Source organism: Leishmania major, chromosome 16 (assembly GCF_000002725.2).
Source record: "Leishmania major strain Friedlin complete genome, chromosome 16".
NCBI lineage: Eukaryota > Euglenozoa > Kinetoplastea > Trypanosomatida > Trypanosomatidae > Leishmania > Leishmania major.
In genome coordinates, this window is record NC_007257.2 from 235,862 (window position 1) to 260,993 (window position 25,132).

At 63.7% G+C, this 25,132-nt stretch overlaps 7 protein-coding genes across 7 annotated transcripts; all 7 read right to left on the reverse strand.

Annotated features, from left to right (window-relative positions):
* Positions 1-536: 536 nt before the first annotated feature.
* Positions 537-2,561, reverse strand: LMJF_16_0670 (conserved hypothetical protein; the record flags this gene model as incomplete). Its single annotated transcript, XM_001682094.1, has 1 exon — positions 537-2,561. One exon carries the CDS (start codon positions 2,559-2,561, stop codon positions 537-539), a length of 2,025 nt encoding a protein of 674 aa, XP_001682146.1.
* Positions 2,562-4,121: 1,560 nt separating this feature from the next.
* Positions 4,122-5,465, reverse strand: LMJF_16_0680 (apurinic/apyrimidinic endonuclease-redox protein; the record flags this gene model as incomplete). The annotated part of the gene is made up of 1 exon (XM_001682095.1): positions 4,122-5,465. One exon carries the CDS (start codon positions 5,463-5,465, stop codon positions 4,122-4,124), a length of 1,344 nt encoding a protein of 447 aa, XP_001682147.1.
* Positions 5,466-6,488: 1,023 nt separating this feature from the next.
* Positions 6,489-8,144, reverse strand: LMJF_16_0690 (conserved hypothetical protein; the record flags this gene model as incomplete). The annotated part of the gene is made up of 1 exon (XM_001682096.1): positions 6,489-8,144. The coding sequence occupies one exon, from the start codon at positions 8,142-8,144 to the stop codon at positions 6,489-6,491; it is 1,656 nt and encodes a 551-aa protein (XP_001682148.1).
* Positions 8,145-8,963: 819 nt separating this feature from the next.
* On the reverse strand, positions 8,964-11,513 carry LMJF_16_0700 (conserved hypothetical protein; the record flags this gene model as incomplete). The annotated part of the gene is made up of 1 exon (XM_001682097.1): positions 8,964-11,513. One exon carries the CDS (start codon positions 11,511-11,513, stop codon positions 8,964-8,966), a length of 2,550 nt encoding a protein of 849 aa, XP_001682149.1.
* A 1,492-nt stretch (positions 11,514-13,005) lies between these two features.
* On the reverse strand, positions 13,006-16,035 carry LMJF_16_0710 (conserved hypothetical protein; the record flags this gene model as incomplete). The annotated part of the gene is made up of 1 exon (XM_001682098.1): positions 13,006-16,035. The coding sequence occupies one exon, from the start codon at positions 16,033-16,035 to the stop codon at positions 13,006-13,008; it is 3,030 nt and encodes a 1,009-aa protein (XP_001682150.1).
* A 618-nt stretch (positions 16,036-16,653) lies between these two features.
* On the reverse strand, positions 16,654-18,285 carry LMJF_16_0720 (conserved hypothetical protein; the record flags this gene model as incomplete). The annotated part of the gene is made up of 1 exon (XM_001682099.1): positions 16,654-18,285. One exon carries the CDS (start codon positions 18,283-18,285, stop codon positions 16,654-16,656), a length of 1,632 nt encoding a protein of 543 aa, XP_001682151.1.
* Positions 18,286-19,136: 851 nt separating this feature from the next.
* On the reverse strand, positions 19,137-24,836 carry LMJF_16_0730 (putative ubiquitin hydrolase; the record flags this gene model as incomplete). The annotated part of the gene is made up of 1 exon (XM_001682100.1): positions 19,137-24,836. One exon carries the CDS (start codon positions 24,834-24,836, stop codon positions 19,137-19,139), a length of 5,700 nt encoding a protein of 1,899 aa, XP_001682152.1.
* Positions 24,837-25,132: the final 296 nt, after the last annotated feature.

Consider the following 25,132-nt stretch of genomic DNA (forward strand, 5'->3'; position numbering starts at 1 on the left):
GAGTGTATGCGCCACGTGCTTCCATCGGGTCTCGCTTCGGCGTCCATCGCCCATCGCCCTCTCGCCTTTGCGCCCACTTCTCTTTCTCTGTTCTGAAAATCGAGCGCCGCCCCACCCGACTTCGCCCCACTCCCCTTGACGTCTCAGAGAGGTGCATGCCTGGCTGCGTGTATGTGTGTGTGTGTCGCGCGGGAACGCCTGACGGAGAGCTTGAAGGGAAGGATAGCGGCTCTGTTCGTGGGAAGGAAAGGAAGAGAATGACGGAAGGGGGCACCTCACGCAGTAGGCCACCTTACCATCAGCAAAACACGTCACTCTTCCCCCCCCCTCTCTCATCCCTTCTCTCTGGGGGCGTGGATGCTGGTGGTGGTGTCTACAACCGCGCAAGCTTGCTCTCTGCTCGTGTCAGGTGGGAAGGGATAGATAGAGTAGCACCTAGAGGGAGAGGGTGCACATCTGCGCGCGCGCACGCACAAGCACGCGTGCTCCCGCGCGTTATCACAGCAGCGAAGCAGTATGTGGCTGCAGCACGCGGACTAGGGTTGCGCCAACCGCTTCCAGCACCGGAACTTATGCAACTCGCCGGCGCGAGCGAGAACAACATCGGCGATGTCGGTCTGCATTGCGTTGCACAGGCTCACTATCTCATCATGAATCACCATCGTGAACAGTGGCGGGACAACTCCGACGTCGGCGGCTGTGGAGCTCGTGCCATCGGTACCGCCTCGGGCGCTGTGTCCGTTACACGCGACGTTGTCCTCGCCGCCACACGCTGGCACCACATCCAGCTCCCCGTGGCGGATCGCTCCGGGCTTCTCAAAATCAGGGACGGCAGCAGAGGAGGATGGTGGTGTCATGCTCACACTCGCAGCGGCGGCGCTGCCGATGCTGCTCCTGCTGCTGCCAGCGGCGGCGCCATCCCCTCGGCCGGCGCGCGTGCGCGAGATGGGGTAACGCTTAGTCTGCACAACTTTCCCACCGAGTTGAAATATCCTCCCCATCGTGAGAAAGACGATTAGGGGCGTGTCCGTCAGCGGGAAGTGGTAGCGAGCGCAGTACTCCCACATGAGCCAGGTGGTGCAGGGGTTGTAGCGGTTGCCGCGGTGGTTCAGGCAGCGCGCCAGCCTGTCCCTAAGCGGGTTCAACCGCGCGAACCTCTCACAGTCGTCCAGCTGGGCAACGTTATAGTAACGCACGACGCTGCGTGCAGTGTCAGTGGAGGCCTCCTCATCCGGCACCGAGGTGGCAGCCGCGCCGGCGCGCGCGTCGTACGAGAGCTCTGCGTCGGCAGCCGTTGCCGCCGTGCTCTGCCACCAAGACTCAGACGAAAGCGGCACCAGCGTGCAGCACCCCACCTCTTCGGGCCGCACTGTTGCACCAATCGCTTGCACATCACGCTCGGAAAGCCAGTATGGGCATTGCGCTTGTAGGCGGGGAAAGTGCAGTGAAGCGACAATGGCCGCGGTGAGCGCAAACGAAATATGGCCGCCGGCGAGGTTGAGCGGCTTCGTACTGGCATCGTAGCCCCTCCGGTACGACGAGGTACTATTGCGATCTCTCGCCAGACGCAGACGCCCGATGACCTCGGTCACGGTAGCGGCGCGGTATTCCGCGGCCAAGGTCGTCTGCTCCAGGTTGAACAGGCGCACAGCCACCAACGTAGTGGTGTGTACCAGGACCCCTTCCTCCTCCTCCACCATCACGGTCGCGCCGGCATCCTCGAAGGCTCTCCGCGATGCCCAGAAGGGCGAGAGAAAGCGACGTGCCTCCGCTGCGCTCCGCGTGGCCGACGCGATGCTGCCCCAGTACCGTGCCCCCTGCAGGTTTAACGGCTCTCCTACACTGTACGGCGTAGCATCAGGCTTTGCGGCTTGCTGTCTGTCTGCGCTGTTCTGCTTTGGAGATGCCGTCCCTTGTAACGGTGGTACCGCTTTCGCAGCGGTTACAGTGGCAGCCCTCTCCACCCCCATCGTCTCCACCTCATCCGCAAAGGCCTCAGCGCACTCCAGCAGCTCCTCCTCACCGTTCGACACGCCATCTCCTTCCACGGCATCGCCGCCAGCTGACCCGGCCACGTCAGGACCCACCGTGTCCGCATCCGCAATGCGCCCATGAGCTGCCGGCGCCTCCGCATCGGACAACCGGTCCTCACCGTCGGTGTCCGCTGCAACGGCGGACGACGACAGCCGGGAGTGCCCTAACAGCGATTTCAGGGCGGCGGTAGCCTGCTTTGCCGCAGTGTGCGCGTGCGAAACAGACACCGGGTACGTTGACTCGCCCCCTTCGACAAGGGCACCATGCGTGTTGTCGCGTTGTGTGTCCGCATCCCGGTCGCCGCCCACAGCGCGATGACACCCACGCCCAGCGTCGCCAGCACCAAAGTCGTCCCTGGCGCCGTCTCTGCCATGAAGCGACGCAGCATTCTGCGGCGTCACATCAGCCAGGGTCTTGGCGTACAGCCGCAGTGGGCGTGATGGGTGCAACGCAGAGGCTGGCAAACAGCCCTGTGCAAGCGCGCAGCCACCACAGATGCGCTGTGCAGCACGGCGAGAGCTGAACATGGAAAGTAGCGCGAGAGAGAGAGAGAATGAAAAAGGGGGCAGGGCAGGGCAGGGGCGATGCGGCAGGAACTCGACCGGGGTGTCGACGCAGTAGAACGGGCAGATGAGGGCAGGGTACTCTCTCTCTCTCTCTCGTGTGTCTGTGTGTGTGTGTGTGTGTATGTGATCGCAGAGGTTGACGCGAATGGAGAAAGGAGGAGGGGACGGACAGGCACGCGGAGGCGAGGAGGGAGGGGTGCGAGTTTTGTTGATGGTGAGAGAGCGAGAAAGTGGAGGGAAGAGGACAAGAGGAAAGGAGCGTCGTCTGTACCGCGCCAAGGAGCGCTGCCAGCACGTCCGCTAGCAGACCTCTGCCCGCTTACATTGTTTGTGTGCTTGTGTGTCTGTGTGGCTATGCAACCACGTCAGTGCCCCTCGTCACACACGCGCAAGACGGAGGAAGGAAAGAAGGAAGGGAGGGCGTGCGCGCCCGCTGTGCGTGGGAGCAGTGGAGAATGGAGAGCGCTGCCGGGGTGCGCACGTGCGGAGGTGTAGCCGTGCGTTGTTTTCAATGTGCATTACATATATATATATATATGTATACCAGACACACGGTGTTGTGCCTTGCGCTCACATGCTTCAGATAAAGCCTCACCATCGCGCAGAGGCGATGGCGTCGCGGCAGGGGGATGAGGAGCAGAGGAAAAGAGGGACGAGAAGGTCCCCGCAGCAACAAGAGAGATGCCACATGGGTCCTGCGTTCGCGTGGTCTTTCAGTGGAGAGAGAAGAAAGGGGAGGGGGTATGCGGATGGGGGCTGAGACGCACCTCCCCCCTCTCACGCCACACCCGTCCCCCTCGGCGCTACCTTCCCACTAACGCTGCATCACACCTCTCGTGCCAGCAGGCGTATGCAATGAGCCCCCCCCCTCACCAACGTCTCATCTATGCATGTCTATGATATAGGCGATAAGGTGCGAGCATCCCCCCTGCCTGCGTCTGCCTCTAAACCTTCTCTCTCCCCCTCCCCTTTCTACTGCAGACATGCAGAGGCGCGCAGCCCACGACGTGAAGAAGAGAAAATGGGCGCATCTGCACGCATGCAGCACACAGGCCCTGCCTGTGGCCAGGGAACGGGGCAAGGGCGGGGGAGATCACGGCAGTCCATCACCACCAGGAAGAGAGACACACGCGAGGGTGCGTGTGGAGCGGGGGTTGGCCCGGAAGGAGGTGTTGAGCGAGGCGGAAGGTGAGAGGTGTCACCTCCCGCATCCTCTTCCCCTCTTCTGTCTCTCCACGCCGCGCCGCGCGCGCTCACATGTACACAAGCGGAAGTCCGGCAAGCGCACACAGTGATGCCGCCCACCGCACCGCCACAACCATTTTCCAAGAGGGCTCTCCCGTCTCTCTCTCCATTCTGTGAGCCTCCGTTTCCGTGTCTCCGCTTCGCCGCCCGCTGCGAGCGCATGCGAGGTGAATAGAACATGCACGCATATGTGCGCTCGCGTCACCGGCGCAACGACCGCGCGCCCGCTCTCTTGATCGCTGCCGCCTCTGCCGTGGGCCGACGCAGCGCCTGCGGTCATGGGTGTCGCATCCACATCTGGAACGGACAGTGATCGCTGCCCATCACCGTCGGCATCGGGAAGCAGTCCACGACGTACGATGCAAGTCGCGAGGAAACAACGAAGTAGTCCAAGCGCCACCCCAAGTTTCTCGGGCGACCGTTGATACGCTGAGACCAGAAGGAGTAGACCGGGCCTGCCTGGGGGTAGAGCTGGCGAAAGATGTCCACCGAATTCGTCCGCTGCATCGTCTCGCGAAAAGACATCCGCTCCTCAGGTGCAAAGCCGCTGCACTCCTGCATTGACTTGAACGTACCGGCGTAGTAACGGTCGTAGTCCCGCTCCGCCACGTTGAGGTCGCCAGCCCAGATAAAGCCGTGCGGGCTGCTGCCGCTGCCCATCGCCGCCGCCGACGGGACGGCGGCATTTTCTGTGGCCCAGGTGTCCAGCCGGTGAAGGTACTCCCTCATGCTGGGATCAAAGGATTGGACGCGGTAAGGCAGCCGCGTCAGTCCCATGCCGCTGTTCGCCACGTAGGTGTTCACGAGGGCGATGCGCGACGACGACGATGCAGAGTCCGGATCCGGAGAGAGGAATGTAGTCAACACGCGGCCCTCCTCGTCGCCAGCGCCTTCTACCAGCACCCGTGAGCCGGCGGCCGCGTCTGCCTGTGGTTCGGACGGCAATGCAAAGCCACGAGTGCACCGTGCGTGCAGCCCTTTCACAGTGGTGCTGTTCTTCATGTAGGTGCGGGTGCCCGAGTAGCCCCGCTTGAAGGCGCACGGGTGGTCCACAAAGGAGTAGCCGTCCACCACGCCGAGGGTCGCATTGGCATCGGCCTCGTCGACGTTCAGCTTGGTCTCCTGCAGGCACAGAACATCCGGCTTCTCGGCCTCCATGAACGCTCTCAGCGCCGAGGCGTTCTTCTTCAGCAGCCCGCGTAGGCCGGCTACGTTCCACGTAATGAACTTGTACATGCGCGACGGGTCGAAGTCGCTGTCCGTGGTCCTGCGCACGAACGGCACCACGTCAGACCAAATCTCCTTCTCGGACTTCTTCGCGTTGAGAGCGGCGAGGGCCTCCGCGGTGCGGATCAGCTCACCGGCGTCACCGTTCGTGATCTTTGCCGCGCTGCTCGTGCGACGTGCGGGGCTCCCCGTCGTCGCCTTTTTCTTCGCGCCGCCTGCAGCCGTGACAGTGGCAGACGTAGCGTCCGTTGTGATGGGCGCCACTTCAACTTCCGCCGTGACTCGCTGACCGCCAGCCGCCTTCTTCGAGGGCGGCAGCTCGGATGGTGACAACGACGAGGTCGATGAGGACGCAGAGTCGCCGCTGCACTGCCGGCATCGCTTCGAGGCCATGGGGAAGAGTTGTTTGCGATGGAGAGGAAGGGGAAGAGGACGATAAGTCGAAGGATGCGCTAGCCGTACGCAACAGCTTGTATGTGCGTGCAAGACGAGAGAGGCAACTCTGCAGGTGTACAACTCGACACTCTCCACTGCGCAATGAGTGAGCTGTACGAGCTAAGGGTTAGAGACAAGGCAGAGAACAGCGCAGACCACTCATCAGGGAAGGAGAGGGAGAAAGGGGTGTAGATGTGTGGTGCAGGAGAGAGAGAGACAGAGGCGTGTCAAGAGTATAAAGCAATATCAAGTGCACACCGCGTACATGCTACGTCGCGGCGAGCAACTGTGAGTGAGTCGGGGATGGGAACGATAAGAGGAAGGCGATGTGGTGTGCTCGTGGATGTGTGAACGACGCCGCATCACACCACACACACACACACACACACACACACCAACAAAACGTGTACGCGAGAGCCACAAGGGAGTGTGTCAGCGGGCCGCCGAGGTAGCAGAGAGGCGCACCATCTCTCAGGGGCTGTCTCTCCCTCCCCTCACCCCCCCATCAGTCTCCGCTGCCATCCTCTATATGTTTCCTTCGCTATCTTACGTAGGATTGCGGCCATGGTTGGCGTCACTCGCGCGTTGTTCCTCGCATTGCTCCGCTTCCCCACCACCACCACCACCACCCCTCTCCCCTCTCGCAGCTCGCCCCGCCTCTGAGCCGGAGGCATCGAAAGATGGAGAGGCGGACGAGAGAGGCAGAAGGACGACGTGAGACAAGGCCGCTCAGTGAAAGACAGGAGGCACGGCCGAAGCGCAGCAGTGCACGCCTGTCCCCCTCCACCCCCTTTCCGCCCCCGTCGTGTCAGCGAGCAAAGAGAGGAGCAGGGGGGGGGGGGGGCAGTCACCTGCGCGCCGATCCTTTACGCTGCAATGTCGCTTGCTCAGGGGTAGACGCACCCTGCGCATGCGTTGATTTGCTTTACACGGTGCAAGCACCACCGGCGGTGTCGCACACACGGCTTACGTCAGTTTTGCTTAGTGCCGTCGCTTCTTCTTCTGCGTCACGACCGTTGCCCCAACAGGGCCGGCGGGCTTCGCCTTCTGAGTAGCCTCCGGATCGCGACGGAGCAACGCTGCCGCACGAGATGTGCCTCCTGGTGGTCGGTACGCCTGCGGCTTCGGCTTCTCCTCCCCTGCAGCGCGCGGCGAGGCTGCGCGAACCGGGTACTCGTTGGGAGCGTGCATCGCCACCCAGTGCGCCCCGTACAGCACCGGATATTTACACGTCAGCACCCGCGCCCCATTCAGCTTCGTCACGACGATCTTGTTGTCCATCCGTAGCCGCGTGAAGACGGTGGAGCAGAGGAAGTTGTAGCTGTCGGGGGCCCAGTTCTGAAAGCTACACTTCTCGTTGAACTCACCAGTGCAAGCTGCCGACGACTCTACAGGAACGGTGGCGTTGGAGCCAGCACCGGCGGCTGCCACCTGCGCCATCTGAGGACGGGCGTAGAACTGGTAGTCACCAGCGAGGTTGCCGCTACCGCCAAGGACGAACTGAGCACCGTTGGGGGCCCACGCGACCATGTTACGCGGCGCCTCTCCGAAAGTCATCTGCGCCACACCGTTCTTGGTAAACAGCGTGCACTTGTTCCGTGGCATCTTGCCGTGAATGACCAGCAGTTCATCCAACGTGGGCGACCACTGGCAGTCGTGCACTGTCTCACCCTCACCCTTCAGCTTGACGTCCGTGATGCTGCGGCTCATGACGTCGATGATGTGCAGCTGCACGGTGCCATAGTAGCTCTTCCCGCTCGGGTCCCGCTCGGACTTCACGAGGAGCGCCACGTAGTTGCCGGACGGGCTCCAGAAGAGGCTGGCTGCCTCGGCACGGCCGAAGTTCACCTGGTACAGCGGACCTTCACGAAGCTGCGGAAGGCGATAGACAGAGAACGTGGCCTGGCGCTGCTTGTAGAACGGCTTGAAGAGTCCAAGCATCGGGCGGCCCTCAGCTGGCGCCGTCGCGTACTCGATCTCCTTGTCCTGTGCCAGCATCAGGTCCACCTTGCTCAGTGTCCCGTTAACGGCAGCTGTACCGTCATGATCGGCATCCGACTGCTGCTCGCTGTTCTCCTCGTTGGTGCCTTCCAACAGCACCGAGGACGACGCCGTGGAGGCGAGGTCGCCGTTCATGGCATGCATCCAGCCCTGCACCGGCCGTACCACGTATGCCTCGTCTGCCGTCCAGATCATGGCCGGCCAGCGGGCCTGCATGCCGCGACGAAGCAGCCTGCCTTTGGCGGTCTCAAAGACGCTCAGGTTGCCGTCGGGGGTACGCTTCTGATCCATCATCGCGTACGTTACGAGGTACGTGCCCTTCGGCGAGAAGGCCAGGCTCACTGCGACGTGGGGCATGGGGACAGCGAAGAGCGTCTGAAAGCTGAACCGGCACGGGTCGTCCTCGGCCGCGGCGGTGTTCTCGATCACCTCCGTGTACGTCAGCGTGGTGGTTGTCGCGTGGGCGAAGCAGGTCGGCCGCGCCGGGTTGAAGGCAACCTCACACTCACGGTAGTCGCCGGTGTAGCGATTCGCCTCGCCGTTGAGCTCCGTAAGACTCGCCGCCTGCTCGTTGTACACAGCAAGGACGAGCGAGTCGTCCTTGCGCAGGACCATGGGGAGGAGTGCGAGGGACATGGTGAAGGTGGCGTCGTGCCGTCTCTGTGCCAGTGAGGAAGAGGGATACACAGGGAGGGGCAGAGAGAGGGAAGGGATGAGGCGGTGGCCCCTCTGATAAGGACCTGGGTGAGCGCGCGTGTGGCGGCGGTGATGTGCGTGTGATGCAGGAGGGTAAGCGGGAGGCGATCACACCGGCGATCCGCGAGTCCCTTTCCTGCGATGACGCGTGCGACACACGCAAGACGAGAGAGACGAAGCGAAAAGAGGAAGGAGCGATGAGAGAGAGAGAGAGAGAGAGAAGGCCGCCACGGTGAGGCAGACACAAACAAGCCCTGCACACGTTCCCAATCCGCGGAGGAGGAGGAGCGAGAAAAGCATCGCGGGGCGCATCCGCAAGCAGCAGCAGCGGCCCCCAGCAACAGAGAGAGAGAGAGAGAGAGAGAGGGGGGGAGCAAGAGACGAACGCTGAGGGAGGCAGGTAGGGTATGTTCGTTCTTGTCTCCCTTCCCCCGTCCGTCGCTCGGCGGCACCGTCTCCCAATCTCGTCCCACTCACGCCCTCCTCCTTCCCGACAGGGCACACGCACACGCGCACACACCTGAATCCCCCCTCTTCACCCCTCTCCCTCCCCCCCTCAGATTTCTTACGACGGCAATGACCATGCATCACCCTCCCGCAGTATCACTCGTTCCTTTATGAAGAAAAGCATGCAAGCCAAACAGCGCCATCACCGACCACCGCCGACGGGGCTGCCGTCGACAGCGCCGCTACGATCCACAGCCGAGATGTGAAGGAGCAGGGACCGAAGGGGCACAAGCGCCGTGTTCGCACGGCCTCTTACAGCGGTCGCAACGGTGTTGGCGAGTTGTCTAAAGCACCGGAGGGGGAGTACCCGCCCGGCGTGTGATTCCCATGCCTGGGTTGCGGCTTCCGCAGCAGCTCAGAGTCCGCCTCGCGCACGAGGCCGTTCGTCTCCTCGCCATCCTCCTCGTCCTCGCTCGACATGGGCAGGGCAATGGGCAGGTCTGGTGGGAGTGGCTCACTTGACCCGTACTTCTTCAGATACGGGTTCCACTCGATGATAGTGGAGACCGTTAGGTTGTACGCTGCGGCGATGCCCTCGAGCGTGTCGTAGTCCTCCCCGCCCGCCAGCTGCGGCCCCTCGAGGGGGTCGTCCAACTCACTCCACTCCTGCAGCCGTTGCTGTGACGGCTCCAGAGGAGATGGAGCAGCCAGCGACGGCGGGAACGGCGATGTTTCCATCTCAACTCCTGGCTTTTGCCGCAGCTGTTGTGGGGACTCGACTGCGCGGCGAGGCGGTGCCGTGAAGAGGCGAGGCGGAGCGGTGGAGAGGCGAGCCCCGGTGCAGGCGCTCTGCTGGGGGCGGCTGAGGTTCGGTGGGGGACTGCTGACGTGACGTCCTAGCATGGCCGGAGGCCGCATAGAGGGGGTCCTCTCCTCCTCGTCCTCCATGGAGTCCTCCGCGTCGCTCCTTGGTGACTCAGTCGCCTCAGCCTCGATTCCCGAGTGGCCTCCAGGGGAGGAGCACGAGGCGCTGACAGGACTGCCCTCCATGTCGGAGCGGCCGGTGCTCGAAAAGGCTTTGCCAGCCGTGCGCTGCGGACCATGACGGCCTCGCGGCTGAATGGGGGTCAGGAAGTCACTCGGACTGTGGATGTCACCACTGTTCACCGCGGTCTTCGATGCTGTGGCGGTTGACGGTGGACGCTGTTTCTTCGCCATCGACGAGCACGACGAGGTTTCGGACGGGGCAGCGAGGGACGGTGACAACCCCAAGGCACGCTGGCTATGCTGCATTGGTGAGAGCCACTGGTGCCGGGGCGCCTCTGCGCCAAACAGCTCTCCCTCCCCCTCCGCGCCGCCGGCGCGCATGCGGCTGTGGGCGCTGTTGCTTCGTCCATCCGCCCCGAGCGAAGAGGGCGGCGAGACGGCAGAGAGCGACACGCTTGCCTCCCGCGTCGGCGACCGCGGCGCCAACGCCCGTGCTCCTCCCTTCGCCACCCGAGGCGGCACCGCAGGCGCTGCTGCAGCAGACCCGGCAGTGCGGTTTCTCGGCTGCCTCCCATCACCCCCGCCATCTGCCAGGGACGAGGGCGGTCGAATCCGGGAAGCTGTGGGGCTCGCGCCAGGCGACGCCATTGGACCAATGTCAGAGCGGCGCCCTTTCGACGTGACGACAGAGCCCGCCGGCACCCCCCCGGTTGGGCTGCAGGGGGGGGAACGGGAGTGGCCACGCGTGCGGAGCTCTTGTGCACTGGTGACGGAGCTGCCACCGTCAATGAACGCTTGCCGAGGAAAGCTGTCGTGCCACGGCGTCGCCTCCGCGGCCGCTACTGCTGGTGAGGTGGCCGCACCCGGGAAGGGCGGGGATGACGCTAGGGAAAGCACAGGCGGTGACGGAAGAGAGTCTTTGGGGATGCTGCGGCTGCAGCAGGGCTTGCCGTTCGCACGCGCATCGCTCTCTGGACTTGGCGACGACCCCATCACGTCCTCCTTCAAGTCGATCAGATAGTACCTGTCTGGGGGGGAGCACGGGTTGCTGCACACCGACATCATGACTGGTTCCGGGGCGCAGGAGGGCGGAGCGGCGTTGACGCAACTGTTTGGCATCGACAGCTCCGGAACTTGAGGAGACCGGCTCGAGCCACGTCCGCTGTCCGCAGTCCAGGCGCTGTATCGCCCTTGGCTCGCGCCGCCTTCGCTGCCACACGGAAAGACGCCGCTGCCGACTCCAGCGATGGAGGCGCCTGCACCACCAGTAGCCCTGCTCGAGCAACTACTCCGAGTGCTACTGGCTGCGGAGTTATGCCGGCGAGCCGCGACGCCGTGGCCATACCCTGCGTCGGTCCCCTGCGTCTTCGCCGAGGTATGGCCGCTCACCGCGACTCCCGAAGACCCTGTAGAGTCGGCAACTAGCCTTAAGCGCGACGCCAGCGTCGACACCGAAGACGGTCGCAGCGACGAGACCGAGGACGCCGCAGGTCGCACCTTGAGGTATGTATCGGGCGGCAGCACGTCCTCCTCGCGAAGCTCGGACGGCAGCTGCGGGTTCCAGTGGCGGATGTCAGCGACAGACACCTTGAAAAGTTCAGCGACACTGCCAAGCGTCTGCTGTTGAGCTGCGGCACCACAATGCAGACTTGGTGCGCCACTGCCGCCACTCGGACGTTGCTGCAGCAGCTGCTCTCGTTGCACAGCGGTGGCCCAGTGAGCCAGGGCCGTTGCGCGGGCAAGCGCAACCTGCAGTGCCGACACCACCTCGTCGGGAAGGGTTGTTGGCTGTCCATGACGATGGCAGCTGTGATCCACATCCAGTGGCTGTAGCGCTGCGTAGAGCAGCTCAACCTGCCTCTTAAGTCCCTCCATTGCTCGGCCGACACCCCTTTCCCTGCTGTTGTAAAGCGGCAGAGAGAAGCAACGGAAGGAGGAAGGACACGAGATGGTTGGGGAGGAGAGGGGGTGTGCGTATACACATACACGTCTGCGTACGTGCCTTGTGCCGATTTAACCTCAACTGAAGAGAATGTAAACTATCTATGGTGGATGCGGTGCGAGAGTTGATGCGCAGGTGGGTACGAGGGCACCTGAGGTGCCTGTGATGGCGCGTAGAGACCGGCGGCTCGGAGCGCACGTGTCTCGCAGTCACGGACGCAAAGTGCGTACACGCGCACACAAGCAGAGAGTGAGTGAGAGAGGCGGATGCGCACGCTGGTGGACGCGTGTGTTCCGTGAGCGTTGGATGAGGCGACTCGCTTACTAAACGGTCACTGGCCTTTGCTTGCCTGTATGGTATTGCGTGGGTGTGTGTGTGTGTTCTCTGCTATTCTCACATCGCCGGCGTCCGCACGGGGTGAAGCTCTGGAACGCACACCAGAGCAGCGCATGACCACACACACGTGTGTTCGTGTTGGCGAATGAGTGGATTCGCCCGCGCCCGCGGCGGATACGCGCGGCACGCGAGCACGGCACAAAACGCGATCGCATGGACACGCCGATAAGCCCACAACGACGGCGATGAGAGCGCGGTGGGGCGGCAAGTGCGGAGGGGATGTGAGAGAGATGAAGTGCATGGCACGAGCCCCCTTACTCAGAGACAGACGCGGACCTCTTCTGTGCACAGGGATGAGCGAGCGCGCGTCCCTCTCTGTGTCGCAGTGCACAGAACATGAGCAGATGCGAGGAGACCGTGGGTGGGCGGGCGGGTCGGCAGGTGAGCAATACCCCACCCACGCTCCTTGGCGCCTAGCACTCCCTCCGCAGCGCAACGGGTCAGCAGAGCTGGAGAGCGAGAGTGCGTCATGTGATGGAGGTGGCAGTGGGCACCAGCAGGGGGTGCGTGTTCCGTGATCCTCAGTTTTTCTTTCCTTGGCTCGTGGTCGACGTAGCCGTAGAGCGTGCGCTGCCTTGAGCAGGCCGCCCATTGCACCCCAGGGGTCGTCATTCACCGCAGTGGAGAGAGAGCATTCTATGTGCCGTGATCAACGGCAGCTGTCGCCTCTTCATCCCCCATCACCACCACTCACGATTTCACTTCCCTTAGCGTCCGTGATGGGCATGTGCTCTCGCATAAAGAGAGAGCGAGAGAGACGCACGCCGGTGTGGTGGACGGTAAAAAAGGGAGAAGGGAAAGACACCCCGCCCCGCCGCGGCAGCGTGCGCGCAGAGAGAGGATACCCGTGCGAACGATGCATGTGGCGTTGATCGCGCTGCAGCCTTCACCACTTCACCGGAGAAGAGGAGAGGACGGGGGGGGGGGGGAGGGGGGCACGATCAGGAGTCGAAAAAGGAGTCGGACGCTCCGCACGCGCCTCTCGCCCGCCCTAACCGCATTGCCTGCCCCCTCCGTCTTGAGGCGCCTTTAGAGCGCGCGTCTCGTGGCGTGCTCGGCTGCCGTCTTCTGCAGCTTCCCAATCGCAGCCAGCAGCTGGTCATGTCGGCGAATGTCGCGCTCCAGTTGCTCACGCGCGCACACAAGATCTGCGGTCATGGACAAAGAAGGAGGCGGCACGTGGAGGAGGGAGGAAGCGTGTGGGTACGGTGTGAGCGCCTCGGGCACGGCGGTGGGCGAGGAAGCTGGCACGTTGCTGTGACACTGGTGCTCAAGAGTTGCATCGATCGACCACGGGGACGTGCTGCTGGCTGCATATCCGCGGCCCTGCGGCGCCCCACCTCTCGTCACGCCTCCCCACGCGCATGCTTCAATCGCGTCGAAGGATGGCGCACCATGGAGGGCTGAGGTGGCGGCAGGAAAAGTGTAGCCAGCGCTGGTGCCGTATGGCGGTGCTTTACCTGCCGGGAGTGAGGCTGGAAAAGCCTGGCTCGGCCAGGCGGCGCGCGACTCGTGGCGTGTGCGCAGCGGCTGATACCCGGGCACACCCACAAATAGAGGTGGCTTCGCTGGCGCGGTGTGCAAGGGAGAAGCCATAGGGCTGGGAAAGCCCGTTGGCGGCGACGGCAGCGGTGGCGTCGGAAACCGTGAGTCGAAGTTCGCCGCCCCTACCGAGGAGACGTGTGAGCTGATAGCCAAGCGTGGTGGGGCGTACGGATGGTACAGCTGGAGACCTGGTGAAGATGCATCTCCTGCCGCTGCTGCTGGGGTGGCACTTGGTGATGTGCACTGCGGTGTCTGCGCAGCCATAGGCGCCGCTGCTGTGGGGTGGCTCGGCAGCGCTGACGGTGACGCCTTGCTGTGCACGGCATTCTCGGCGAGATGCACCGCTGCAGTGCAGACATCCCCTTCACACCCACCGTCCCCACTCCCAGGTGTGACACCTGCTCCTTCGTCCGCCATGGTGGGCGCATGCGTGCTCATCAGCAGCTCTACCTGACGTGAGGTGGGCCCAGTGCCGAGTGTCAGCGGTGACCGCCCTGCCGCCACCGACGAAGGCCGCGGTGGCAGTGGCGCGACGGACGTGCCGCTGACCCACGTCAACTCTCCTCCTAGCTGCTGCTGTGGCTGTTGTAGCGTCTGCTGCTGTTGGAGGAGGGCAAGACAACCTTGTCGCCACACATCCGCCTCACGACGCAGCGCTTCGATGCGCTCCAGAGAGTCGTGTACAGGGGTCACCGCATCACTCACGGTGGCATTACCGCCGCGGCCGCCGTCATCGGCCTTGGTGCGCATGGTGCCGTTGTTGGGTGTATGAGCGACCGCCTGTGGTGTCGCTACAGCGTGTCCGTCGATTGCGGCATGAGGTGCATCAGCGATACCTCGCGCGCTGCCACGCGGTGTTGCATCAACTCGTGAAAGCTGACGCTCTCCGCCATCCGTCTCACCCTCCACGGTTTGCGCGTGGTGCCGCTGACGATGGGAATACCGAGAACGGTCTTGCTCCCAGCTAATGTGCTCGATCATCTCGTAGATATCGGCCAGATCGGCATCCCGCCGCGTCGTCTCGTCCGTGTACCGAGCCAGTAAATCGTAGTAGCGACTCTGCCACACAAGCGCCTGTACCTTCTTCGATGATGCGCGCCGCATCTGGGCCGGTGCAGGCAGCGCGGCTGGCGGAGGCGGCAAGCTGGAAAAGGAGACGCGGTGCCTGGAACGTGCGGCAGTGCTTTTAACGCGGCGATGTCGCCTCGACTCGGTCGCTGAGGAGCGTCGGCAGTGGCGGGCCAGTGAAACAGACGCAGCGTGCGCTGCGGCACATGCATCTCCACCTCCTCTCTCTGCCGACAACGTGCTATCGTGGCTGCCGTGCGCGCTGTGATGGCGGCGCATCCGTGAGCGACTCTGTGTTCGGCGGCGCTCGGCACTGCCTCTGCGGCGCTGCATCTCCGGTTTACGAGACACAACTGTGGCGGTGTCGCGACAGATGACGGGGGCCGAAGAATGCGGCCGCTGTCTTGGCCTCTCTAGTGCCGAGTGCGTTCGTCGAGACCCATACGGTCTTAGTGATGCTCGGCGCCGCCGGTGCCTCCGGGGTGTGGGCGAGCAGGCCCCGTTCGACGCACACCGTGATGACGGAGAAGGGGACACACAACGCGCTGGCAGCTCGGCGATGGAGCTGGCTGGACTGGTGGACGGCAGGCTGCTGGTGGTTGCAGATGCGGTGGTCGATGCTGTGGCGGGTGCCGACGACGTTGTCGAGGAGCAGCGGTGTGGAGAGCGAGGAGAGAGGGGGTTACGCGACCGAGGCCGAGGAAAGGCTGCAAAGACTCTCCTCGTCTTCTCTGCCGCCTTAGCGGAGCCGCGGGCTGCGGTGCGCGTCCACCCCCCACCTCGTGCGTTGGGGGCGCGTTGCCGCCTCTCGCTCGTCGCCATCCTTTGATTGGGGTAATAAAGAGGCGTCGCTGGTCCAGCTGCGGCGGCGGCATCGGCCTCACCACTCGCGGCAAGACGCTCTCCAGTCGCCTGCACTGCGTCTGCGGTCCCTTGCTGCGCGGGAACGCCGCTCATGGCGGAGTCGCCTGTGGCTGCTGTTTGCATGGAGGAGAAGGACTCCATCTGATGGACGCGCTGCTGCAGTTGCCGGGTCATGTAGCGGGACTCGGCAAGGTGGCGTACGAGCTCAGCAACGTCGCGAACACCGATATGGGAGATGTTGCCAGAGGCGGCCGAGTGGACAGAGAGCACGGTGGTGTCTTGTGGCAGAGCTAGGGACGGAGCCACAGCCTGCGGCGGCGTAAGAGCTGATGCAGCAGGCGCGCCGCCCTGGCGGGGGATGCCGAGAGGCTGCATCCTCACATAGGGATGGAGATGCTGTGGTGTTAGGGCAGGACTGGGCAACAATGATGACGACGATGTGAAAGCAGCATACGCGTCGGGCTTTGGCACACCAGCGCCAGCGGAGGAGCACCAAGGCTGTTGGGGTGGCGGCTGTGGTGTCCTGCAGTATTGCCGCGACTGCATGGTGACGGAGGACAGGAAGAAAAAGATAGGAAACATGCACACAGACGCGCGCACACACACACACATGCATGCACATGCACATGCACATGCACGCACAGGCACGCGCAGAAAAGGGTAGCAGAATACATAGAAGGGAGGGGAAGGAGGGGTGGGGGAGGCGCGGTGGGCATGGATGATGAAGCAGGTTATGCATGGAGCTAAGGCTCACGCATCTGGCACGCACACACAAGAATACCTCTCTCAGGCGCTGTGCGCAGTGAGGTGGGACGGGAGGGGCAACAGTGCCGGGGCGGGCTAGCGAGCGAGAGAGGGGTGAGGGACATGAGAGAGGGCGCAGCACGTGCTCTCGCATGCCATATCGGAGCTCAGTCCCAGTGGGTGCGGACACCAGTAAAGGAAGCCGAAGAGGCGATGAAAAGCTTCCGTGGGCAGGCAGCAATGCGCGCGAAGGATGCGGTCACTTCTTGCTTGTCCGCCCCCTTCGACTGCACACATAGGATGCACTGCAGCAGAGGGCAGGGTGGTGGCGGGCATGCGTGAATGTCCTTGCTATTCATCTATCCATACGTGTGCAGGTGTGTGCGCTGTAGTGAGTTCGAAGGGCGAGCCCCCTCGCCGCCCCACGTTTCGTCGAGATCGAAGGGTAAGCCGTGTTCAGAACAAGGAGAGGTCAGATGCGACATTGTAGACAAGGCGCTGCACGAGCTCCGACACCTCGCCGGTGGTCCATCGGCGCTCCGCTGCAGAAAGAACAGACGACTGGCTTTCTGCGGGGACCTCCGTTGGGGGAGCGTCCCCTCGTTCAGTGTGTGTGGCCCCCACCATCCCCGATGCATTCGCCGTCCCAGCAAGGATGTGATCAAGAGTGCAGCGCAGCCGGTGAATGAGTACCTGTCGCACAGTGGTCGATGCGATGATCTCAGTGGACACGGTTTTCGAGAAGTCGGCGCCGCCGCCTGTGGTGCGCTGGTTGACGTGCAGCTTCGCCTCCACATACTCCAGCAAGGCACCCGGCAAGCCGTTGTTGTGCAAGTTCAGCTCTATCAGCGTGTTGTTCAGGTAAAGTGCCGCGACAAGAGGGAAAGACGCTACAGCCTCGTGGACGCCAACGTGGCGGCCAGACGAGGATGCCATGTCGTACTCGCGAGCCGCACTCGGACGTCCCGCCTCCGCGCGGTGAGTCATCGTCGCATCCGAGAGAAGAAAGTAGGTGCCCAGTAGGTTGTGGGAGAGGTCTAGTCGCCGCAGCGGCTGTGCGGCCACGGCCGCGGCTGCTGGTGTTTGTTGTCTACAGAGCGCCGATCCGTAACCGCACGCTTTCGAGAGAGTGCGGGATCCCTCAACAGACCGTGCGACAATAAGCTCGGCAAGAGCGGCTATCGCTGGCCCGTTGCGACTGCCGCTGATGCAGTTGCGACGCAAGCTCAGCACCTCCAGCGAAGGATGCACCTGCAGCGCGGCGCAGAGCAACGCAAGTCCAGCGTCACGTGAGCCCAAACTGTTATCCGATAAATTGAGGGAATGCAGCTGTGGGCATGATGCAAGCAGCGACGCCAGAGGTCCGCCGTCTGTGAGCGCAGCGCCGCTGAGGTCTAGTAACCGCAGCGTGCTCGCTGCCCACGATCCAGGGATGGTGGGCGGGCACGAGGGCGGAGCGGCCAGCGTTGACAGCCCCAGTAGATGAAAGCTACAGGCTTCGCATCTGCTAGCTACCTCAAGGGACGCTGGCTTTACGGAAGTGGTGGCCACTTGTCGACAAAGGCAGCGCAGCCCAGCGTCACCAAGAGCCGTGTCGCGCAGCGATAGAGTGTGCAGCGGCACGGTAGCTACCAAACTTCGCAGGATCGCGATCCACTCCGACAAGAGCATCCAGAGACCACCAAAATCGATCGACAGTCCAGCCTCGCCTTTGCCCCTCTTACTGTCATCGCCTTCATGCAGCGCTGTCGGCGATGACCTCGCGGTCGCCGCCTCGGCATCCCCCTCGCCGCTACGGCACGTGTGCTTCGTAGTCGTGGCGGCGAGGGGGCCCTCGCTCCCTGATGAAAGGCAAGAGCGGCTTTGCACCAGCTCCACCGCCTGCAGGACACGAGAAAGCACCACCGGATGCATCTCCACCTCTTCTTCTGTGCAACACGCGCCATACAGAGAGAGCCACGCCCGCGCCTGCGCCACCGCAGGTGGCACCACGACGTCTTGGGCATCGACTGCGATCGGCGCGGATGCGCACGACGATGATTCCATTTTTTGTTTGCGTGTGCGTTGCAGCACCCGCTGGGAGCGCATGCGGAGTCGGGGGAGGAGGACCGGCCGAATTCGACGGCTCGCAGACTATGCGTGTGCTAGTGGATGCGTGACGCGCCGTCTAGAGGCTCACCTTTCACCGGGTTGCACAAGGCTTGCTACGCGATAGATGTGTGTGTGTGTGTGTGTGTGTGTGTGTGTATTATGGTGAGCTGGTGCAGCGACAGTGTCGTTGCACCGTCGCCAAAGACGGTGTGTGAGGTAAGCGCCCCGCAGCAGAGTGCAGGGAGTCTCTTGTCAGCGCCGTCACCGCCTGAGCAGGCCATGCGCGCAGTGCAACAGCCCAAGGCAGCGCAAGCAGCAGGAATCACGCACAGCAAAAACGACGCAAGTCAAGGGTGGGAGTCGATGAAGCAAGTATACGCAAGCGACGTGTGCTTTTTGCCTCACCTACGTCGCTTTCACTGGTGTTGGTGGTGGCCATCAAAGACGAGTGCCTTCCACGGAGGCGTGGCGGGTTTCCACCAACACCGCCGCCGAGGCCGCATGCTCAGCTGATGTGACGCACACCTACGCACGCGCACGCCATCTCTGCCCACGTAGGTGCATGAGTGAAGGACGAGAGCGAGAATGGGAGATGGAGGGCGAGAAACTGCGTGGCTCACGCCCACCATCGGTTAGTATGATCCCTCGGTGTGCTGGCGCACTTCGCTCTGCATTGCGCGATAACTTTCTCGCTGCTGCTCTGCGGATGCTCGCTCCCTTACTGCTGCGGTAGCTGCAGGCGTGGAATCCACCTCACAGCAGACGCACGCACGGTGCCGCTCCCTCACGACGCTTCCTGCCGGCCCCAGGCTCCCTCAGCTGCTGTTACTCTGTGCACCTCGGGGAATCTATGTACTCGGTAGCAGGGCCTCGCACATCTCGCACACCACCATATCAGGCGCATTAAGAAAGGTGCACACAGGACATGACAAACCCTGCTCCTCCATGGCGATTGCGGCGCCGACGGTAGGCGTCGCAGCAACGACACCGGCAGCAGCCGCGCTGACAGCGGGGGATGCTGCCATTATGGACCCGCCGTGGCTGCCCTGGAGTCGCGTCTCACGGAAAGCCACCGTGTGCTCGCGGACGATGGATGTGGCAGATGCGCCACCGCAAGCGCCGGCTTGCAGCAGCTCCGGTGGAATTGCCTCCCACTCCTCGTCGATCGCCGCCGTTGTGGCGCACGTCTGCGCGATCATGTCAACCGACTGCACCGAGAGCGTCTCGCCGTCGCGGATGCCCAGCTCCTGAAGCGTAGCGTCGTCGAGCTGCGCGTCCTCCGCCGCGGTGGCGGAGGTCGGAGCAGTGCCGCGAGTGTGGTGGTCCGACGCCTCCACGGCGTGCGGTGGCGTCGAGCACCGCTTCAAGGGCTTGTTCTTTCCTCGCCCGACCTGCAGCACCTCGGCGGGCACCAGGTATCCGTGCTTCTCGCGCAGGTGAGCACTTATATAGCTCTTAAGCTGCCTGAGTGTAGTGTAATAGTGAATCCCCGCAGGGATCACGTCAGCGCCCGTGGCGGTGGTGGTGCTGCCACCTTCCACACTCTTCGCAGCGCTGCCGCCGGTGTGCTGCACCGCGGCCGAGGTCAGCACGCTCACCGCGTCGTAGTAGTTCTTACGGCTTTTCTTCACATGTATGTTCAGCCTCAACGAGCCATTCACAAAGGACTCGCACTGGGCGTCGAATTTGGCGAGCATTGCCGCGCAGCACTGCGCACAAGTCGAGGGCCACAGCTGGCGCGCACCGTTGTGAAAGCGCACCTGAATGACGGCGGCGGCCACGGGAACAGTCTGCGCACGAGATTTCGGCACCGGCGTCACCGCGGGTGGCGACGGCGTCGACAGGGACGCGACCGTGCAGTCGCCTGCCGCGGCTGCAGAGGGATCCGTTGGCTTCTTCGCTGCCTCTGCCGAGGCCCCATCCTCCGCCGCCTCCGCGTCCACGTCCGTCACCTCCGCGCGAGGCTCAGCACCTCCCACTGCCGCCCCAGCAGTGGATGCGCCCGCGATGCCGCCGGTCCGCGACGCCACACGCTCCAGCATGCCTGGCTCGCCGTACTGCGCCAACAACGCAACATACTCATCCATCGGCAATATCACCATGGGTGGTAGCCAGCACTGACTGCGGTACTCCGCCTCAGTCGGGCCCGTCGGCGGTGACGTCGCAGTTGGCACACCGGCCCGCTCCACCCGCACACCGTTCCAGAGCAACTCGGCCCGCTTCGCCCGCGCCCCTTGCCAGAAGCCATCGGACGGGTTCAGCCACGACACCCCCAGCAAGCTCTCAGAGTGCGCGCACTTGAACTTTGCGAAGGAGATTCGCGGCAGTGCCAGCAAGGGCTCGCCGTCCGCATCATCGCCGCCCTTGCTGGTGTCGGACTTGTTGTCCTCGCTCTGCATCGCCGCGTACCACCGCGCCACCCACCACGTCGGCACACAGCCATACGTGACGGTGCAGTCTGGCGCCGTCTGCGCCGTCATTCTCTCCAGCGCCTCCTCAGCGTAATACAAGCGACCCTCAAGCGTCTGCGGCTCTGGCGGTGCCGATGCTTCAGTCACCGTTTCTGACGGCGACGGAGCCACAGGCGAGGAAGGGGCGTTCGTTGCGCCTGCACCCCGGCCACCACTACGGCCGCCCCCACTGCGCCGCATCGTCACGCGCGCATTCCAGGCGGCGTCGTGCTGCCGCTTCTTCATCAGTGCTGTGCGCAGTCGCTGCACCTCGCTTGACTGGTGGGCCACTCGCTGCTGGTGCGCCTCTGCCCACTTCTTCACGTACTCACGGTACTCGCGCTCGCCGTGCTGCTTGAAGAAGAGCCGATTCGGGTGCTGGGCAGCGAGCAGCTGCTCCTCGTTCTCCGCCCCGGTAGCGAGCAGCAGCTGCGCGACCCCAGCGGGACAGGTCATGGCTCCGGCAAGCCACAGCGACGGGTAGCGCTTGCGCTCCTCCATCCTCTTCATGCGCTGCTGGTGGCGCGAGGTCAGATGCTGCACGCTTGACCGCATGCACTCCTGGCACGTCGTGCTCGTTTCCGAGGCAGGGATGAGCGGAAGAAAAAAGTGTTCCACGTCGTCCTCACTCACGCTCCAGTGCGGGTTCGACGTGCGCAGGACACCAGAGCGATGCGCCATCGTGAGCACCTCCACAAACCGATGCACCCAGTAGCGTCGCAAGGCGTCTGGGATAACCACGACGCTCTGACCGGGGCGCAGGGCACCGTGCGGACATAGCAACTGCGCTGACAGGTTCAAGTCGCCGCGGTCCACGTTAAGGGCGGCCAGGCTGAACGGGTAGTCAGCGTTCGCGAGAGACGTCGAGACAGTCTCGGGCACCGCAGGAGACGCCAAAGAAGAGGCGGAAGAGGCGGGGGTGGTCACAGCTGCTACCATTGACGGCGTCGACGTCGACGCCAACGCCGCCCTTGCCGGCGGCGGCGCCACACGCGCCTCACGCATAACTAGCACACCCGTGTAGCCTTCGGCCTGCCGCACGCGTCCCCAGCCAAGCTGGCTCGTGTAGAACGAAGCCCACGCATCGACGACGGCCTTGCTGATGAGCACGCGCTGCTGCTGCCCATCCTCCCTCTTCTCCTCAGCCCCCTGCTGCTGTGTGCTCTGTGTAAGTGCAGTTGGCGTGACGGCTCCGGGCCCAGCGCCGCTGTCGCCCTCGTCTCCTTCCTCGCCTGCAGCGTGCCTCTTTTGCCGCTCCGCCTCTTCCCAGGCGCGGGTGAGGCTGAGCTCCGCCTCCTCGTCCTCCGCCGTGCGCGACGCGAGCGCCTGCACGCCGGCGGCCATGGCCGCGACACAGAGCGGGCACAGGTTGGCTTCCATGAGAGTGCAACACGACTGAGTCCCGCAGGCGGCGCCGCCGCCGCCAGCCAACGACTCGCGCAAGCGGGTCGTCATCGACGCCCCCGCTGTGGAGGGCGATGCAGGTCTGTCGCCGTTCGCCGCCACTGTCGAGGGGGAGCCGCAGACAGCGAGGAAATGGGTCAGCTTTGCGTACGCGGATGCCGATACCACCTTGTACGATGCCCACGGCAACACACAGCCGTGCGCGCAGGTCACCGAAGGCAACGCTTGCATCAGCGAGTACTGGCGCACCTGCTGGCGAACCTCTTCAGCAGTCTGCATGTGGCCGTGGCGGAGGGGGCCGACCGTGGCAGTCACCACGGTCCCCTCAACCGCGGCACGAGAGCAACTGCCCGAAGCGCCCTCCTCGGACCCGACAACAATCGGCTTCGCGTCAACACCAGCAGCACCGCTCGTAAGCGCAGAGCTGACACTGTCGCCCGCAGGGCCTGCGGCAGCGTCCAAGTCCCTCTTGCTGCGCTTCAGCTTCGACTCGGCACCGCCGCCGAGCGCCGCCACGTCCACGTAGGCAGGCAAGAAGAAGCGGCCGAAGTGCTGCAGCCAGCGGGTGGGGAGCACGTAAAGCGACGGTGTGGTCGTCGTCGTGGTCGATATCCATGCCGGGGCACTCGAGGCGTTCGTGGCACTCTCAAACACAGCCTTCGCAGCGGTGGCCCACAAGTCGAAGAGAGCCGCTGCCTGCGCGCGCTGCTCCATCCAGTCGTGGCGCTTGGCGAGGCACTCATCATTCACGCGATCAACGTACTCGCGCAAGTACACGGGGTACTCCGCAGGGGTGGGGGTGGCGCTGGTGGACGGAACGGCAGCGACGGGCTGCAGCTGCCGTGGCTTGCCCGTGCCGGGCGGCGCCGACACCAACGCAGAGCTTGGAGATGAAGACGATGTGGTGATGCGGTGGTACACGAGCAGGTAAGCGTCTGGCGACGCGCCGCGCTGCCCTTGGTAGCGGTTCAGCTTTGATACCTCTGCGTCGTTGAAGTTCAGCCACGAACTGCCTCTGCTACCACCGCTGCTGCCCAGCTCCGCTGAGGCGCCGGAGACCTTGCCGTGGTAGGTGTAGTGGCCGGATACGGCGGTGTCGCCGAGGTGGTTCACGACACCGCGCAGCTCGTACAAGTGGTCGGCCTCGCTCTCCTCTGGCGCCACGCTCTCACAATCGGCGGCTCTAGACGTGGTGTTCCGCTTCTGCTCGTGCCATTGACGCATGTACGTCGCCATGTCGAGCTGAAGAGGAAAGGAAGTGGAGGTGGTCACCTTGTGCCGCTGCAGCGACTGCAGATCAAAATCGAAGCGATTCCAGTGGATCACGAGCACGTCAGGCAGGGTCCGCATATACTGTAGCGACGTAGCCACCGCCGTGTGGCCGCACTCCTCGCACGTGAAGCCGTCCACCGCCTCCGGCTTCAAGAACTCCGACAGGGAGTCCTCCAGGGTGGGGCAAACAGGCAGCGAGAGATACAGGAACGGCTCCGCTCGCTTGGAGGACCGGCCGCAAGAGCCGCACCGCCGGTCGTACAGCAGCGTTCCGGAGAAGGTGCTGGTGACGGCAGCCTTCACCGTTGGGCCACAATGGCACCGCAGCCAGTCCAGCAGCAAGGTGAAAAACTCCTGCGCGTCCTGCTGCACCTTCACGTCAAGGGAAAGGTACCTGGCGAACGACTTCGGGTCCGCGCCGGCGCCTTCGCGGCTGAAGGCCATTAATGCAAAGAGCTCCCGGAGCCCCGACTCGGCCAGCTGGTTAACACCGGTGCCACCCTGCGCCTCTGCGGCCGCCACGCAGTGATGGTTGTGCGCTGCGGCGTCGTCATTAAGGATTGCGTGGCGCACCCGGGCAATGCTGAAGAGGAGCTGTAACACGGCGCTGAAGTAGCACGTGTTCATCAAGTTGCGCACGCCACGCCACAGGCAAGGGAAAGCCGGGTCGCTCATGACGGTGCTCTCGGCGGCGTCGCCGGCAACCGTCGTGCTTTCTGCGGTCTCTGCCAAGTCTTCGCGAGTGCCCTTCGTGGCGCGCACTCCGCCCTGTTCGCGCCCCGTCGAGGCGGGGGATGATGACGACGCGGCGTCGACATTCGCCGCCGTTACGCCGCTGCCCTTCACCGCGGGCAGCGGCACCACATACGGGCCGTTCCCCATTAATGCCTTCAAGCAGTCCTCGCGCGTGGCAGCGTCGCTGCCGAGCAGCTGGAGCCCCACCATGCACCGCGGCGACGCCGTGCAGTTCAGCAGACGCTCATTCGTGGTTGTGTGCTTCGTCATGCATGGCGTGTTCAAGCGGTACGCCTTACGTATCAGTGCAGGTGACAGGACCGCGCGCAGTGCCTGCATCTCTTCGGAGAGCGCGCTGCGCTCCATAGGGTTCAGAGGCGGCTGATTAGCCACTGCTTCTCTGATGGAGTTCGGAGAGGCAGCACGGGAGTGGCCATTCATACTCTCCGCCGCATCCACATCGACCAGCGTACGACCATTCTCCACTGTTGCTCCCGATGCCTCGACAACCGACTCGATGGGGGTGGCACCGGCGGCCGCAGAGCGTGACGGTGGTGCCAGAATCCCCAGCAGCTCCTGCCGGGGGGTGTAGTGAGCACGCGCACATCCCTCGAGCACCTCCGACGCCCAGAGATCCCCCACACCTAGCTGAGCAGCGGACGCCGTCCCCGTCACGCAAGCGCTCATGAGTGCGATGCGCTGTGGGGCAATCACGGAGACAGTGAGAGGTGCAGGTACGGAGGAAGGCGGGGACAAGCGGACAGGGACGAGAGAGGCGGCAAGAAGACAAAACGACAAGCGCGAGGGCGATGGGGAAGGAAGGGGGTGGGGGGCCGTCGAGGAAGAGCGCTACAGCAACCAGAGCAGCGACCGCCAATCACGAAAGGAAAGGGACGAGAAAGCAGCAGCGACACCCACACGCTCCAACGCGTGAGACCAAAGAGAGAGGGAGAGGGGAGACGACAGAGAGAGTACAGCGAGCG